At 36.7% G+C, this 14291-nt stretch overlaps 4 protein-coding genes and 1 pseudogene across 5 annotated transcripts; 2 read left to right on the forward strand and 3 right to left on the reverse strand.

The window, feature by feature from the left end:
- Positions 1–784: 784 nt before the first annotated feature.
- On the reverse strand, positions 785–3185 carry LOC120141945 (binding partner of ACD11 1-like). Its single transcript, XM_039156705.1, has 5 exons — positions 3084–3185; positions 2472–2575; positions 2314–2389; positions 1569–1679; positions 785–1503 (listed from the first exon to the last, which is right to left on the reverse strand). Exons 1-5 carry the CDS (start codon positions 3090–3092, stop codon positions 922–924), a joined length of 882 nt encoding a protein of 293 aa, XP_039012636.1. The 5' UTR covers positions 3093–3185; the 3' UTR covers positions 785–921.
- LOC120141946 (protein SAMBA-like) lies at positions 2514–10585 on the forward strand. Of its 2 annotated transcripts, none has more exons than XM_039156706.1 (4): positions 2514–2518; positions 9226–9405; positions 9850–9960; positions 10358–10585. In XM_039156706.1, the coding sequence occupies exons 2-4, from the start codon at positions 9252–9254 to the stop codon at positions 10414–10416; spliced, it is 324 nt and encodes a 107-aa protein (XP_039012637.1). In that variant the 5' UTR covers positions 2514–2518; positions 9226–9251; the 3' UTR covers positions 10417–10585. The 2 variants fall into 2 exon arrangements, with proteins under 2 accessions (XP_039012637.1, XP_039012638.1); XM_039156707.1 differs by having other exon boundaries at positions 10372–10585.
- Positions 4901–8015, forward strand: LOC120141920 (syntaxin-22-like). Its single transcript, XM_039156679.1, has 8 exons — positions 4901–4923; positions 5321–5521; positions 5950–6043; positions 6254–6393; positions 6663–6731; positions 7249–7406; positions 7507–7607; positions 7824–8015. Exons 1-8 carry the CDS (start codon positions 4901–4903, stop codon positions 7887–7889), a joined length of 852 nt encoding a protein of 283 aa, XP_039012610.1. The 3' UTR covers positions 7890–8015.
- A 352-nt stretch (positions 10586–10937) lies between the features above and the next one.
- On the reverse strand, positions 10938–12094 carry LOC120141944 (mitogen-activated protein kinase kinase 10-like). Its single transcript, XM_039156704.1, has one exon. It carries the CDS (start codon positions 12054–12056, stop codon positions 11097–11099), a length of 960 nt encoding a protein of 319 aa, XP_039012635.1. The 5' UTR covers positions 12057–12094; the 3' UTR covers positions 10938–11096.
- A 607-nt stretch (positions 12095–12701) lies between these two features.
- On the reverse strand, positions 12702–13979 carry LOC120141921 (annotated as a pseudogene).
- Positions 13980–14291: the final 312 nt, after the last annotated feature.

Genomic DNA, 14291 nt, shown 5'->3' on the forward strand with positions numbered 1-14291 from the left:
TTGCTTAGGAAAACAGAATCTTTGGCTTAGATTTTGATGTCTCATCTTCCTATTGATAGATCGATTTCTAAAAGTGATTTAGACAGCAATTTCAACCTCAATGAACATAATACCCGAAATCCCTCTGTCCATGTGTCTGTCTCTTTAGAGTAAATTCCCATTATCACAAATGTAGAGGGATGTTAACAAAACTTGTACATGTTAATGGGGGCATCCTATCACCTTATAAAAAAAATGAGTCACTCATAATTCTATAAAGATTCACCTAATAGTCTTATAATTCAATTCTGACTTTACCTTTAAAATGAACAATAAAATAGATGAAAGAATGGACTCTCCCATTTTATATTTAGCTCCGTCAATAGTATTGTTTGAAATAAAGGAATGCCAGAATGTTTTGAAACAAACAGAATTGGTTCGGAGAGCTACCACGTCAAGCTAAGAGGTTTGTGGTTGAGATTTGCCATCGGCCGATGTAATGTTACTAAGCTCGGACGGTTGTTTGCACATCAATTATTGTATGACAGTGGTGATATGGCCTAAGAAATTTACAAGAACTAGCCAAACACAACCCAATGTGTCAAACCCACAGAAAAATAGCGGATTTCTAGGATGGCGATCGGTCTCGGTTTATCTCTTCCGCCCTTCGTTCTTCCTCTAGCTGAGCTAACCAAAACCCAACATCTGCCGCGGCCGCCATCATGCTTACATGTGCAAGGCATTTTTAGCACTTATTTGTTGTTGCACGTTCAGTTGCTTTATAAACTCTATTCAGATACAAACATATAAAAATTAGATAAGAAAACCACCATCAACAATGTAACTTCAGTTCAATTCACTCAACAGTCTGCCAAAGAATATAGTTTAATCATATGAAATGCTATGGGATTGATTTTCCTCGGTGGAAATACAAGAGCATTATCAAAGGATCAACCCTTGTGCAGGTGCATGCTTGGAGGGTTTTTGTTGTTCATTTGGTTCAGAAGCATTAGGGGACTCATCAGATAGATGAATCTGAGCAAAGTCATCTACCACTTTTCTTTTTCGTTCTTCCTCAGCTGCTCCCACTTTTTCCTTTGTTTCCTGCCCGACGTCCCCTGCTGCTTTTGCTACCTTGTTGAAAGCACCGGTTACCCATGAAGCTCCAGTGAATACATACCTGTTCTTCATTATGGCAGATCCCGCACTGCTGACCTTTTGCTCGGCAGCAGCAAGAGCTGATTTCGTTTTCTCCGAGACCTGAAATTTCTGATCAACTTCCCGCACTTTGTCACTCACCACAATAGTGCCTGCGCTTACCTTCTCAGTGAAGCCAATTTTCTTGTCAAAAGATGCTACCTTGGCCGAGGCTGTTGATGTTAACCGGTGCTTCTCGTCGAAGCTCTTTGCCTTGTTGACTGCATCTTTTCCCAAGATGAAGCCCTTAGCAAGCATACCTGTGACAACGTCCTCTGCCTTTCGAATAGTTGAATCAGCACCGGCAGTGTTTTTGTTTTGCGTTGGCTGCAGGAAATAGAATTTTAAGCTTTGTTCTAGCATTTAAACTAACAACAGGGCATGACACTCACAGGAGGCGGCGCAAAAGTTGCAGGAGCCGAAGGCACCGCAAAAGCAGCTGCAGGCAGCTTGTAATCTGGAGCCAACGAAATGTTGACAGACAGATCGACTATGGTAGCTCCGTGAAACACAAGTACTTATTAAAGTTGTTTGCCATAAAGAGAAAAAAATTATGTTGGCCTAGTCAATCCGCATTTGCAACATGAATACATTTCTCAAACAATCCGGATAGGAAGATTATGTCCCAAACAATCTAGACTTCATTTTTGAAAGAAGAAAAAAAAAGCAACCATGGAATCATGCGCTTCAACAATAGCACAATCTGGCAAGACAAGAATTGTAAAGTAAATTGTCTTTGTTAGAGTTTGACAAGAAATAATTGAGAAAAATAATAAATCTAGTTTGATTAGAACTAGGAAGTTTTTCTTTCTTTTATATAGAAAATTACTTTGACTAGATTTTGTAAATAGATACTGAAGGTTAGAGTTAGAAATTAAGCTATTTTTGTAAATTCTCTTGTATTTTTCTTTTGTTGATATTAGTTGAAAATTCTCTTATTCTGCTCATGGTTTCTTCAAAAATGATTTTTCAAGTAAAATCTTAAAATCTTGGTATCTATTTTATTATGCGATCACTGTCCTTATCGTTATCATCTAAAACTCTTATATTATGCCTATCAACAAAGAAAACATGAGCACACATTTTTCCATGAAACGAGTGAAATTATATTGAAATTACTGAATGCAGCTGAATTACCGAAAGAAGAATAGCAGTCTCAGCTCCTTGTGAATCTTTGAAGGTAACATAGGCAATTTGAGACACCTCAGTGTCACTGCATAACCACATGAAAAGCTTTACTCCCATCGAAAAGTGAATAAAAGATGCTAAGAACTTGAGTAAAAAATGCAACCGACCTCTGCATTTCAACATATTCTATATCACCAGAAAAGGAAAAGAACTCGTGTATGTCTCGCTCAGTAGCTCGTAAAGAAACATTGCTGACTTTAATGGTTTTAATCTGCAATGACAAGCAGCATTACTACTAAAAATCTTCATTATTAAAGGCCAAAGAGAAATAACTCTAAAACATATTGCAAATTAACAGCCTCAAACAACCATTTCTCATTGATTTTATAATATCTGCAAGTCATGACCGACTATCTCCCTTGACTTAGGTAAGCACTAACTACGACTCAACCTGAACAAGCTTACAAGTGAAAATAAATGAAGCAATCTAAAAGGAACAGAAAATTGAACGGGGAATCTAGAACGATTCAACTAAGCAAACACAAATAAAAAAAATCCTTTTATTAATTAAGTTCCCTCAAGAATCAAGTGAAACTCTCGCTGCATTATGCACAGAGTTACAGTAACCGTTGGATCTACAAATAAATATATCAAAAGAGAGAAGGATTCAAAGATTAGAACAAACAAACAGAAAATGTGAACCAACTTCAGGTTGCAAAGAAAAGATCAATGAAAAGGAAAACAGAGTTTATATTCATCAATCAAAAGCAAGAACTAACCGATGCCATGGTTAATGAGGGAATGAGAACTTCAGCCAATCAAATCAAGTCTTCGTCTTAAGGAAGGAAGAAAAGAAACGAAGGTAATCAAATGAGGGAGAGGGAGAGACTGAAGGGTTGGGAGGCACGTGCGAGGGGTGTGGTGTAGGCAAAATGGAAATGCTTGGCACGCACGAGAGAGGGAGTTCTTTTAGGGGCTCATGTACCGCCAATTGGAGAATTTGTATTAAGGCAATAATTACATAATCCATTTCTTAAATCTTAATTGTTTTTCATTAGGGCCCGCCTTACACGTTATTCCGACAAACAAATCAACTTGATAATCAAAAGAAAAATAATAATCATTTAGGTCATATATGTTTGAATTAAGGTCATTTTTTTTTTGTAATTTCTTAATTTAATAATTTTATTTGAATTTTTTAACATTTAAACAAATAATTAGAGATGATAATGAATAAAACTTTTTTAAAATTTTTAATTTAAATCTCCTCGTTCTATAATTTGATTTTAAAAAATTGACTTTATAAAAACAAATTAAGTTGAAAATTGATGAATTTAAAATATTTTATCATTCCTACCGACCATTCATCAGCCACGTTTCTGTGTTCCAATCCATATCACTTTACCGTACCAACAAAAGAAAACCGAATAATAATTAACAACCAAATAAACAAAGGGTAAAGTACACAAGTGATTCTCCTACTAGAGGTTACTATTTTTTTATTCTTTTAACTATTAAAATTTATGAAATGATCTCTTGACTATAAGACATTATTTTGTTGAGTCCCATGACTATTACAAGTTTGCAAAATGGTCATCCGACTATTCATATGTTTCAAAATCATCATTTTCTGTTAAAAAATTAACGATAGTCTAAGTAGGACGTTAACTGATTGTGAATAAATTTTGATCATAGAATCTCAAATGATTATCATATCTCATCCAATAGATTAACGTCAAAATCTGATTGTCATCAATTTTTCAATGAAAAAGGATGAGTTTAGAATACATGAATAGTCTAGTGACTATTTTATTACTTTTATTAGTCAAGGGACTCAACAAAGTAACATCATATAGTTAGAGGATCATTTTATAACTTTTAATTGTTGAGGCACTCAACAAAGCTATATCTTATAATTAGGAGACCAATTGTGTACTTTACCCATAAATAAACAAAATAATTTACAAATCATCCTCGCGCCATTGCCAAGAAATGAAATCCCTAAACAATCCGCCTCGCACGATACTTATCAAATCTATTTATTATTATTTTAAGGGTAAAACAACACTTAATTCCTTAAATTATTAACTGTTTATTCTAATTTTAAATAATTTTTATCTATATCAGTCTCATAATTTATTTAAAAAAATTCATATATAAATTTTATTATGACATTATTAAATTGTGTTACACAATCACCTAAAATAGAAAAAAAATATTTATGTATATTTAACAAAAATCCAAACCTCGAGATCAAATAGAGAAAAAAGTTTGAAGTTGTGAGACCAACATGAAATAATATTTTTCCAAATTTAATTAATATTTTTATTATACTCTTTTAAAGACGTCAGATTTGTTTCTCCTTTCTATCCGTCACGGCCCTCAATTATCTCGCTGTTATTATATTTCGATTTTTTAATTAATCATTAGTATTTGATTTATTGACTGACTAATCCAGATCGGATATTACAGAGGTGAGGGCGATCCTGCTTCATTCATAAATGCCAGGATTCAAATTACTAACATTGTTTAAAGGACCTAGTGCCTCATCCACTAGACCAACTGGTTATTCGTATTATATTTCGTTTTTAGTTCAATGAACAATTTGACCTTTGAAGGGTATATTTTCTTCGTTTTGGTACATAAATCTTTTTATCATATTTCAATACCTAAAGTATTTCTTTATTATAATTTTCAGTCCAACATTTAACAGACGTTAAAATATTTCATTAGGTTAAGGTATTTTTTTTCTAATGTCGGTAACGTTTTGGACTATAAAGTATAACAGTGAATACTTTAGGTATTAAAATAGGAAAAAAGGTTTAGATACAAAAATGTAAAATACTGTATGTTTTAGGGGTCAAACTGTGAATTGTTTCTTTCTTTTATATATACTCCAACTGTAGCCAAAGAGCCTGCTCGGTTAGCATGTTATTGTCATTTTCCCATTAACTTTCTCCAGAAAATTTATTTTCTAGAGAAGAAAAAGTTGGGAGTTATATCGAAAAACTTATAGACAAGTAGCAGTCACGAGCTTTCAAGATCTGGAAGCTGGACGGCCATTGTCGTCGCGGCAAAATCTGAACGACGGCAAGCAAGATGCCACCCAAGCAGTGGCTTCCGGCATTTTCCAGATCAACACCGCCGTTTCTACCTTCCAGCGACTCGTCAATACCATCGGCACTCCTAAGGACACGCTTGAGCTCCGAGAAAAGCTGTGAGTCTTTGCCCAATTTCGGTTCTTTGGATCGCAATTTTAACTGATCACGGGATATAAATACGATCCTGTTGAGATTTTAAATCATAGTACATAACATTGTTGGTTTAATTTTATAATTGATCTTTTTTTTTGGATGACAATGGATGACAAATAATGGCCTTAGTCAAGTTCAATTTGACTTTCCTTTTGAGAAAGCTCAGCGAAATATCATTTTCGTAGGGACGAATGTCAAAATTCTTTGAACAAGCGTATATATGTTTCTAGATATTTAATGTTGGGTTCTATATTTTCTTGCTCACTCAGTGGTCTCATTATTGTATTGGACGGGCATCGAGTTGCTATTTTTGGCATTTCTTTAGTAATTTTGACTATATGGTTATTAGATTTATGAGTGGAGAATATAACTGACAAATATCAATCGGCAGGCATAAAACGAGGCTACATATTGGGCAATTAGTGAAGGACACTTCGGCTAAACTTAAACAAGCTAGTGAAACAGATCATCGTGCTGAAGTTAGTGTAAGTTTGTTTTCTGGTTATGGTTTTGAAAGTCAACCGACTCTGAGAGGAGAGATGATTATACAGTCTATTATTCACAATTTCACTCTTGTTCTATGCTTCAAACTCATAGTAATTCATACATGGGTTATTGAAGTTATTTATAAAGTCGCTCAACCGCTCCCCCCCCTATTTCCCCTCCGGTAGTACTTTATATCCTTATGATTGTAGGCAAGCAAGAAGGTAACTGATGCTAAACTTGCAAAAGACTTTCAAGCAGTTTTGAAAGAGTTTCAGAAGGCTCAACGGCTTGCAGCTGAAAGAGAAACAGCATACACTCCTTTTGTTCCCCAAACAGTTCTTCCTTCAAGGTATCTACCATCTGAGGGTTTACATTTACATAGATGTTAGAAGAGTGGCTTCAATGCTTTTGTGTTCATGGCTAAGGCGGAAATTGAGTCCATAACAAGATGGTTCTGAAAATCTTTCATATAACATCCTTATTGATTACTGAATTTTCTGCCATTTTCTGGTCGTAAATTTAAACTTTTTGATAGTTATTCGTGTTATACTTCAAAATGCCATAGACTTCTGCATATTGCAGTTATTCTCATTTGAGGCTTTTTCCTGTTTTATGCAGCTACACAGCTGGTGAGATAGATGTAGGATCAGATATAGAACAGCGAGCTCTTCTTGTAGAATCAAGAAGGTAACTTTTGCTTTACAAATTCTTATCCCTTTCATATGGTGAACACTTCTGGAATTCAGACATGGATTTTGAATTTTCTTGCTCATTATTCCTCCCTGTTGTTCATGTTCATTAGGCAGCTTGTACATTTTCTAAATAGATTCTGGACCTGTTTGAATCCATATGCTAATTTTTCCTTGTATTGTCTCTGTGTGTGTCTACATGCATGCTTGCCTGTTTCTATATTTGTGTTTAGTATTAGATTGGAGTATCATAAATGAAAAAGATCCCTAGTGATAGTGTGATAGCTTGTATCATACAATTTTTATTCTAAATATTAAATACTTCTGGAAAGTCGAGTGATCATATTCTTTTCCATGCACCGATACGATATATAGAGTCAAGTTTTTGTTCCTAGAATTTTCAGAGCAAAACTATGCCTGACCATGAGTGCTATTTGTTTATACTATTTATATGTCGTTTTTATGGATTTGGTTATCAAACTACAGCCTTTAGCATGTGTTTTTTTTCTTTGCAGACAGGAGGTCCTGCTGTTGAATAACGAGATTGCATTTAATGAGGCTATCATTGAGGAAAGAGAACAAGGAATTCAAGAAATTCAGCAGCAAATTGGTGAGGTGAATGAGATCTTCAAAGATCTAGCTGTACTAGTTCATGAGCAAGGAACTATGATTGGTAACGAATTTCATCTTTTGTATTTTGTTCATTTCACTATGATTGTTCTGATTTTCTGGCTCATGATGAAAAGTACTGAAAGTTATTCTATATGCTGCAGATGACATTGGTACCCATATTGAAAATTCACGGGATGCCACTGTACAGGCAAAATCACAGCTTGTGAAGGCTGCAAAGACTCAGAGATCAAATTCTTCTCTGGTAATCTATAATGCTTCGATTCTTCTGTTTTAATTTTAGGGTAAACTACACTGGTAGTCCCTTTTAATTGGGATAGTGGAACACGGCTCGGAGTTCCCTTTGGTGGTTACCTGCCTATTTAAAACAGTCTTAAATAAATAGTTGCTTTCACTGGTGAAAGATACCATCCACCTACCTTCCTTCCAAGGAATTAATTTCATTACTCTCTTTGGGCAGACCTGCTTGCTCCTGGTGATATTTGCAATTGTGATTCTGATCGTGGTCACAGTACTAGCAGCCTGATATGAAGCTCATCCTATTTGATCATATAGAACAATCTAGAGATCTTTGAAGAACAAGAGGGTGATCTTTTTGGTGATGCATTTGATTACGTTGTTTTGTGAAGCATATGATCTGACAGGAGTTCTCTTCTAGTTTTAGCATATAACATTTGGTTATTGGTCATTCATTTTGCCATATCTTTTTGATCTGTGTAGATTTTCTTTTAGCATTTGTGTTTGGGATTGTTGAGGTTGTGTTACAGCTTTCTTTGTCCTCCCCTTTTGTTTTCGTAAAATTTCTTGTAATAATAGATTTAATTCTTTATTTTTCAATATATTTGTTTTTTTATTTCACTGAATACCTTATTCGACAATCAATGCCCCTATCTGAGTTAATTTTGCCTCAATGATAGTTGCATCGGTTGCGAAGTAATTGAAACGAGATCATATAGAAAGGTGATTTCCTTTAACTTACCTGATATCGTGCATGCAGTTGAAGCAGCATGTTGATTTCCATTCCAGTATTCTGCTTAAACAGGATGTCGGATCCGGCAGATCGAAGGACCAAAATGAACGAAATGAAGGCAATTCTAAGTTGGTGTCTCCAAAAAGGGACATATTTCTAAATCATGTAACAAATAGAACATGCTAATCAACATCAAAACCAGGAAGATGAAACATTCCTAGTTTTAACAGAAAAATTAGTTTGTTTTCTATGATAGGAAAACCAAATGCTGGTTTACCCTGGCGCTTCTGTGAAGATTTTGAAGCTCAAACATTTAAAACTCCAAGGGAAGCTCAAATTGAATGGAAGATACAAAATGGGTGTGAAATTACATGAAAACTCCATGGTTGGACATTTTCTACTTGGATTAAATGTTTTATGTAGACAAACATGAGAACTGTGTAAAGATTGAAGCAGAATTTCACTAACAATTCCATTATCAAGAAGAATAGTGATCCAAATTACCAATGCAACCCAACCCAGAGTTTATCTAAACATTCAGATGCAGTCGCAAAACATACAATCGGATTATTCATAACAAAAGCAAACTTCTGAGAGAAACAAAAGAAAGAAGATGCAGATGCAGATGAACTCAAATCGATTTTGGAAGACGAAGAACAAAATGAAATGAAAGATCTAAATCAAAGAACACATCTTTGGGCTTAAATAAGGCCCAGATACGCCATAGTCCATAACTCATAAAAGCAGCAAAAATTCAATCTACCTTCCGAGTTCCAAACATACGAACGGTTCGTTTGTGAACAGAACTGTAAATCTGGCATTCGAGAAAAGTTGGGTCTTTTTGTGTTTTCTCGTTCAACCAAAAATTTCAATTCTTTTCACCATCTGAAAGGAAAAGGTAAAAAAAAAACAAGGAAAATGAATAGTTCATCACCAGCGAATTCATCGATATCAACAACAGCAATCGTTGGAGGAGGAGGGGCAAGTGGTGGCACTAATGCTGCTTTGGATGATTTCCATTTCCCTTCCGATCTTATATCTATCCAAGACCGCAAGGATGAGGCCATGCTTGGTTTGTTTCCTTCTTTCTCCCCTTTGGAGTTGGACTATGCATCATTTAATTGTGTAAAGTTTGTGTTTTTTAGCTATTGGGGTGGGTTTTTTCCTGCATGGACATTTAGGTTTTAATTGTATTTGTGGAATTCCTGTGAAAGTTTAGAGCTTTTGCTGCATGTATGCGTTATTTGTTGTGGGTTTTAGGATAGTTGTTGCTGTGTTTAGTATTGGGTGATTACAGTCTTCTTGTATGAGGCTTTGGGTGGACAATTCTTGGTTTTTTAACATCAAAATAATGGAATTTATGGATAATAAAAATGAATTTTTGGTTGATTTATTTGGTTTATGTTTGTAAACTTCTTGAGATTGTTTTGGAGGATTAATTGTGTTATATCCTGTTTCCCCCCCTTAAACCTGAGCAGAGGCCATAGACTAAACTGTAATTGCTTCTACATTGCAGTTCTAAAATCTGATTTGATGGCTGCACTCAATGAAGCGGTTAAATCATTGGATGAAGATAACTGGAAATTCGAAGGCCCTCGTTCCCGCATCCACCTCATATCAAGACCAGGTTAGTTCTATGATTCATCCGACAATAATTGCATTCTCACACTTTTGTTAAATCCTGTATATTTGATCATTACTCCTGTTATAATGTGATCCATTTACACTTCGGGTTTGACTTAATGGTATGACTTGAATTCGGATCGTTTGGTTCATTTTCCACCATTCTCTAATCAGCCTACAGTATTTGCCTTTCAAGACCTTTGCATATTGGGTTTTTCTCTCTGGTTTCTTCATTTGTTCTGTTCTAAGTCTTATCCGGTTTGCAGGTAAAAGGAAGTGAAAAGTAACTGAAATGTCATGAAAAGCTAGTTATTTCTCTGTATAGCTGCAAATGGACTGCAATTGTTTCTTGTATGTTTACGAAAATGTATTTATTGATTCAATGTTAAGGATTCCTGCAGGTGGATTTCTACAGAAGCAGGAGTTTACACAGAATCGTAGCATGGCTCCACCAAAATGATTTCAGATATCTTGAGATTGGACTTCAAAGCTAAAAGATTGGCTCTAGTTAACAACTCTATATTATATCTATACATTGCTGAACTGCATTGTGGATTCAAGCACCTATTTGAAGAATTACATACTTTTTGCTGTTGCCAATAAGCAAAGACAGTGTTTCCTTTCCATTTTGACATTTGAATACTCCTTAAATGACCGAACCTGTCGGTCTGTTGTAGTGTTGAATTCGATTTGTGTTTACAGTCTGTTTCGAAGTTATAGTAAAGAAACAGTAGCTATTAATCAACCTGCCATGAGGATATAAAGCAAGGAACTTTATAACTGCGTAAACCTCGGGGTTGCGTTAATGTTTGAGTTTGAGTTCTCAGCGGCTTTGAATAAAGGTCTTGCTTTTAGAGCTCTGCTAGCCATTATTATTCGCCATGCGCATGGTTCCTTGCAGGTTGGAAATCTGCAGTTACAATGTGTCCAAGTTCTTTGAAAACTCCAAATATCTGAAATAAGCTTCAAGTTCAGTGCACTTATCCGATGAGTTTAGCTGCAAACTCCAAATATTTGACAACCCAGAAAAGTCTAATTATGAAGGAGAAAAACCAAAAGTACTGATTTTTTTGTTTGTTTGTTTTTCTAGCAAAATTGATTAAGAAATTCAATGGTTCAAAGGCACAATCCGTGAATCTTTCAAAAGCTCCTACTCGCAAAAGGGTGGGCAAGAAGCTCATTCACCGTTCCTCTCTGTCTCCAATCTTTCTCCAAACATCTCCTCACAAAGCTTCTAAATTCCGGTGAAGCCGTCTCCGGTATCTCCAGCCTCTCCCCGAAGCATATGGAACACATTAAAACAGCCCAATCAGGCGTTTCTCCGAGACTAACCAACGGATAATGGCCAACGAAACATTCTAAGAGCACCACGCCTAGCGACCAAACGTCACCAGCAAAACCATCTGCATTACCCCCATTCCACCTCTCCGAGTCTACCCTTTCTGGACTCATGTAAGCACACGTACCCATGCACATGATACAGGCACTACGTGTGCCAACACCGATCTTGCTCACTCCAAAATCTGCAATCTTCACCTCTCCTTTCCCGTTTATCAACAGATTAGATGGTTTTATATCCCCATGAACGATCTGCATTCCATGCAGATACTGCAAGCCTCGTAGAACTCCTTCGGCAATCCTGGAAATAACACATTCAGGCAGATTCACCCTCACACGGAGTTCGTCGTACAACGATCCCCTCTCCATGTGCTCCATGACAAAACAGAGATCTCCTTCTATTGTGTCGAACACTGCCAGGCATTTAACAACGAATTGTGAATCAACCCTTTTCAGGATTTCAGCTTCACAAGCCGCCTGGTGCCGTATTACGGCAACGTTTGGATCGAGACGGAGGACTTTCAATGCAAAAACCGACGAGCTTTTACGGTTCCGGACTTTGTAGACAGTGCCACCATTGCCATGTCCAATGACATCGAGTTTCTCGAGGTCGGAGAGGCTTTCGATGTCCGGGGATGTCGGACAGATGGCCGACAGCAACGCCGCATAATGAGACTGCTTCCGGAGATCAGCTGCCACTAACGGTGGAGGTAGGGATAGACGGAGTCCCTGTCGGTGCCTTCTCTTCCTGACTAGTGCCATTTACACATTCTCTATTTTTTTAGCTACATTCACCCTTCGCTTTTATCTACTACTTTACAGTTTTCCTTTTCTAAAAAATACATCGTAAACCCAAATTTTATTTTCTTTTATTATGTGTATATAAGAATTAATTTTCATTTTTTAATAATTTTAAAAGCGTGAATTGACAATTTAAGTTGATAAATGATAGCAAATAATGGATCAATGTAACGGCTACACCCTCCAAGTTGGGATCATAAGTTGTGACAATCCCCTGGGTACTGTTCTTGGCCTCACACGTGTCTTTTTTACTTAACATTATGTGTTCTTCATGGGTAACAAAACGTCAGATTTTATGGAGCTATTTGTCAATTAAAAAAATGTGCTTCTAAATTAAGACTTCAATTGCGACATGTGAGAGAAGAGAAGGCTTCCCTTTAGGTCTGAACAATAAAAAAATAGAAACTTTTCATCTTTAAATTTAATATTTTTTAAATTTTTTTATTAGTTCCTTGGACCGACATAGCTAAACTGAAAGGGAGTTTTCAGTTATGAGGAACAACATAAACAGAGAATAATGAGTATACATGTGAGAGAACAACACAGACAGTGAAGGGATTCATCGTTTTCCAGTTCCAACATAGAAGGATCGTGGGATTTCATAACTTTCCGGTTTTAACTTGAATAAATGAAATATAACAAAAGATCAGACCTTCTTGTTATCTGATCTAAGAAGACCCATCTGTTCTGTAAGCTTATCCAGATGCTGAGATTCGTCCCATCCATCGTCCATCACCTGCCCTTCATTTTCCATGCTTTTACCCTCCATTGAGGTTGATTCAATATCCTCTGGCGCTGGACTATACAAAAGAAGGTCATCCCAAAATGTAGAGCCATCTAGCAAGGCATCTATGTCGGGATCGGATACAATGTCATCAAGTTCTGTGGGTACCGGACCATTTCCAAAAAACATAGTGGGATCAACCAATCCATCGTTCCCAGATTCAGACCTCGAATATTTTTCTGTAGGAATATCAACAAGGCTTTCTGGGACCATTTCTGGTATTTGACTAAGCTCGGGCATAATTATATCAGTCTGAGCAGCAGACATGGATGGTGGCTTTTCTGCTCCAACCAGCGCACTCACATCTGGAAATTGTGATGTTGTGATATTTTCAGAGGATGTCGTACATGGGGAAGATTGTATTTCAGATATGGCAGCTGAGGGGCAATGCCCAGAGATACCTGAAGTTGGTGGCACCTCTTGAAGAGTCACCCCTGATACACGGGTTGAATCCAATCCACTAGACGATGATGAACCGCCACCTATCAGGATATGTTCATCGTTGTTGTTAAAGAAGTCCAGTCTGGAAGAAGCATCCCCTTTCATAATCTGCATGAACATTGCTTTCGACTCATTCATCAAAGGTTGATATTTAACAATCTGCCCATTTGATGCAGTGGAATGATCATTATCAGTCATAACATCCTGCTTTAGCCTCCTTTTCTTGTTGGCTTCAGTTATGCGCCTATTGCTCTCATTTTGCTTCTGCACAAATTGAGCAAAAAAACCAGGGTTCTGCATAGCCTTTGCTAAAATGACATCATCTGCTGCTGCCGCTGCTCCATTCCCTGAAAACGTTGCACCATGTTCTGCATCTGGTTATCAGTTGCCTGTTGCTGCTGCCTTAACCTAACAAGCTCTTGCATAAGCACATTCTTGTCTCCCTTAAGCCTCTCTACCTCTTCCTCGAGCCCAAATTTACCAACCTCAACACAGGCAGTCACAGATGAACTCTTTCCTTGTGATTGCTGTGTCTGTTGATGACCATGACCATGGGCAGGCTTTCGCCGGCTTATGTTTCGAAGCAGGTGTTTCTGTCCTCTTAAAAAACCCTCATTTGCAAATTCCCAACGGTCTGGATCAACCTTTCGGAAACCCTGTTAAAGCACAGGCACAAAATATATGGAAAAAACAGAAAACTCAGCAGAATTGTCACCGGCAATAAAAAAATTTCATAACTACTTGTCCCAACTCCCAAGGGAATGATGGAAGAAGGGTACAGACATCTATCTGTTCCGGCGTTGGCTTGATACTTTAGGAATTAGTTAAAATAAATATTCTTTGAACTTTTTCTGGTAAATGAACCCAGATTAGGGAAAATGTACACTGCCTCAAAGACAAAACTTATCATGTAACCTCTTGAGAGCTCAGAAATTTGACTCAACTAGAGTATACCCCAATAGAAACTAATA

The sequence above is a fragment of the Hibiscus syriacus genome, unplaced genomic scaffold (genome assembly GCF_006381635.1).
Source record: "Hibiscus syriacus cultivar Baekdansim isolate YM2019G1 unplaced genomic scaffold, ASM638163v2 tig00110816_pilon, whole genome shotgun sequence".
In the NCBI taxonomy this organism is placed as follows: domain Eukaryota; kingdom Viridiplantae; phylum Streptophyta; class Magnoliopsida; order Malvales; family Malvaceae; genus Hibiscus; species Hibiscus syriacus.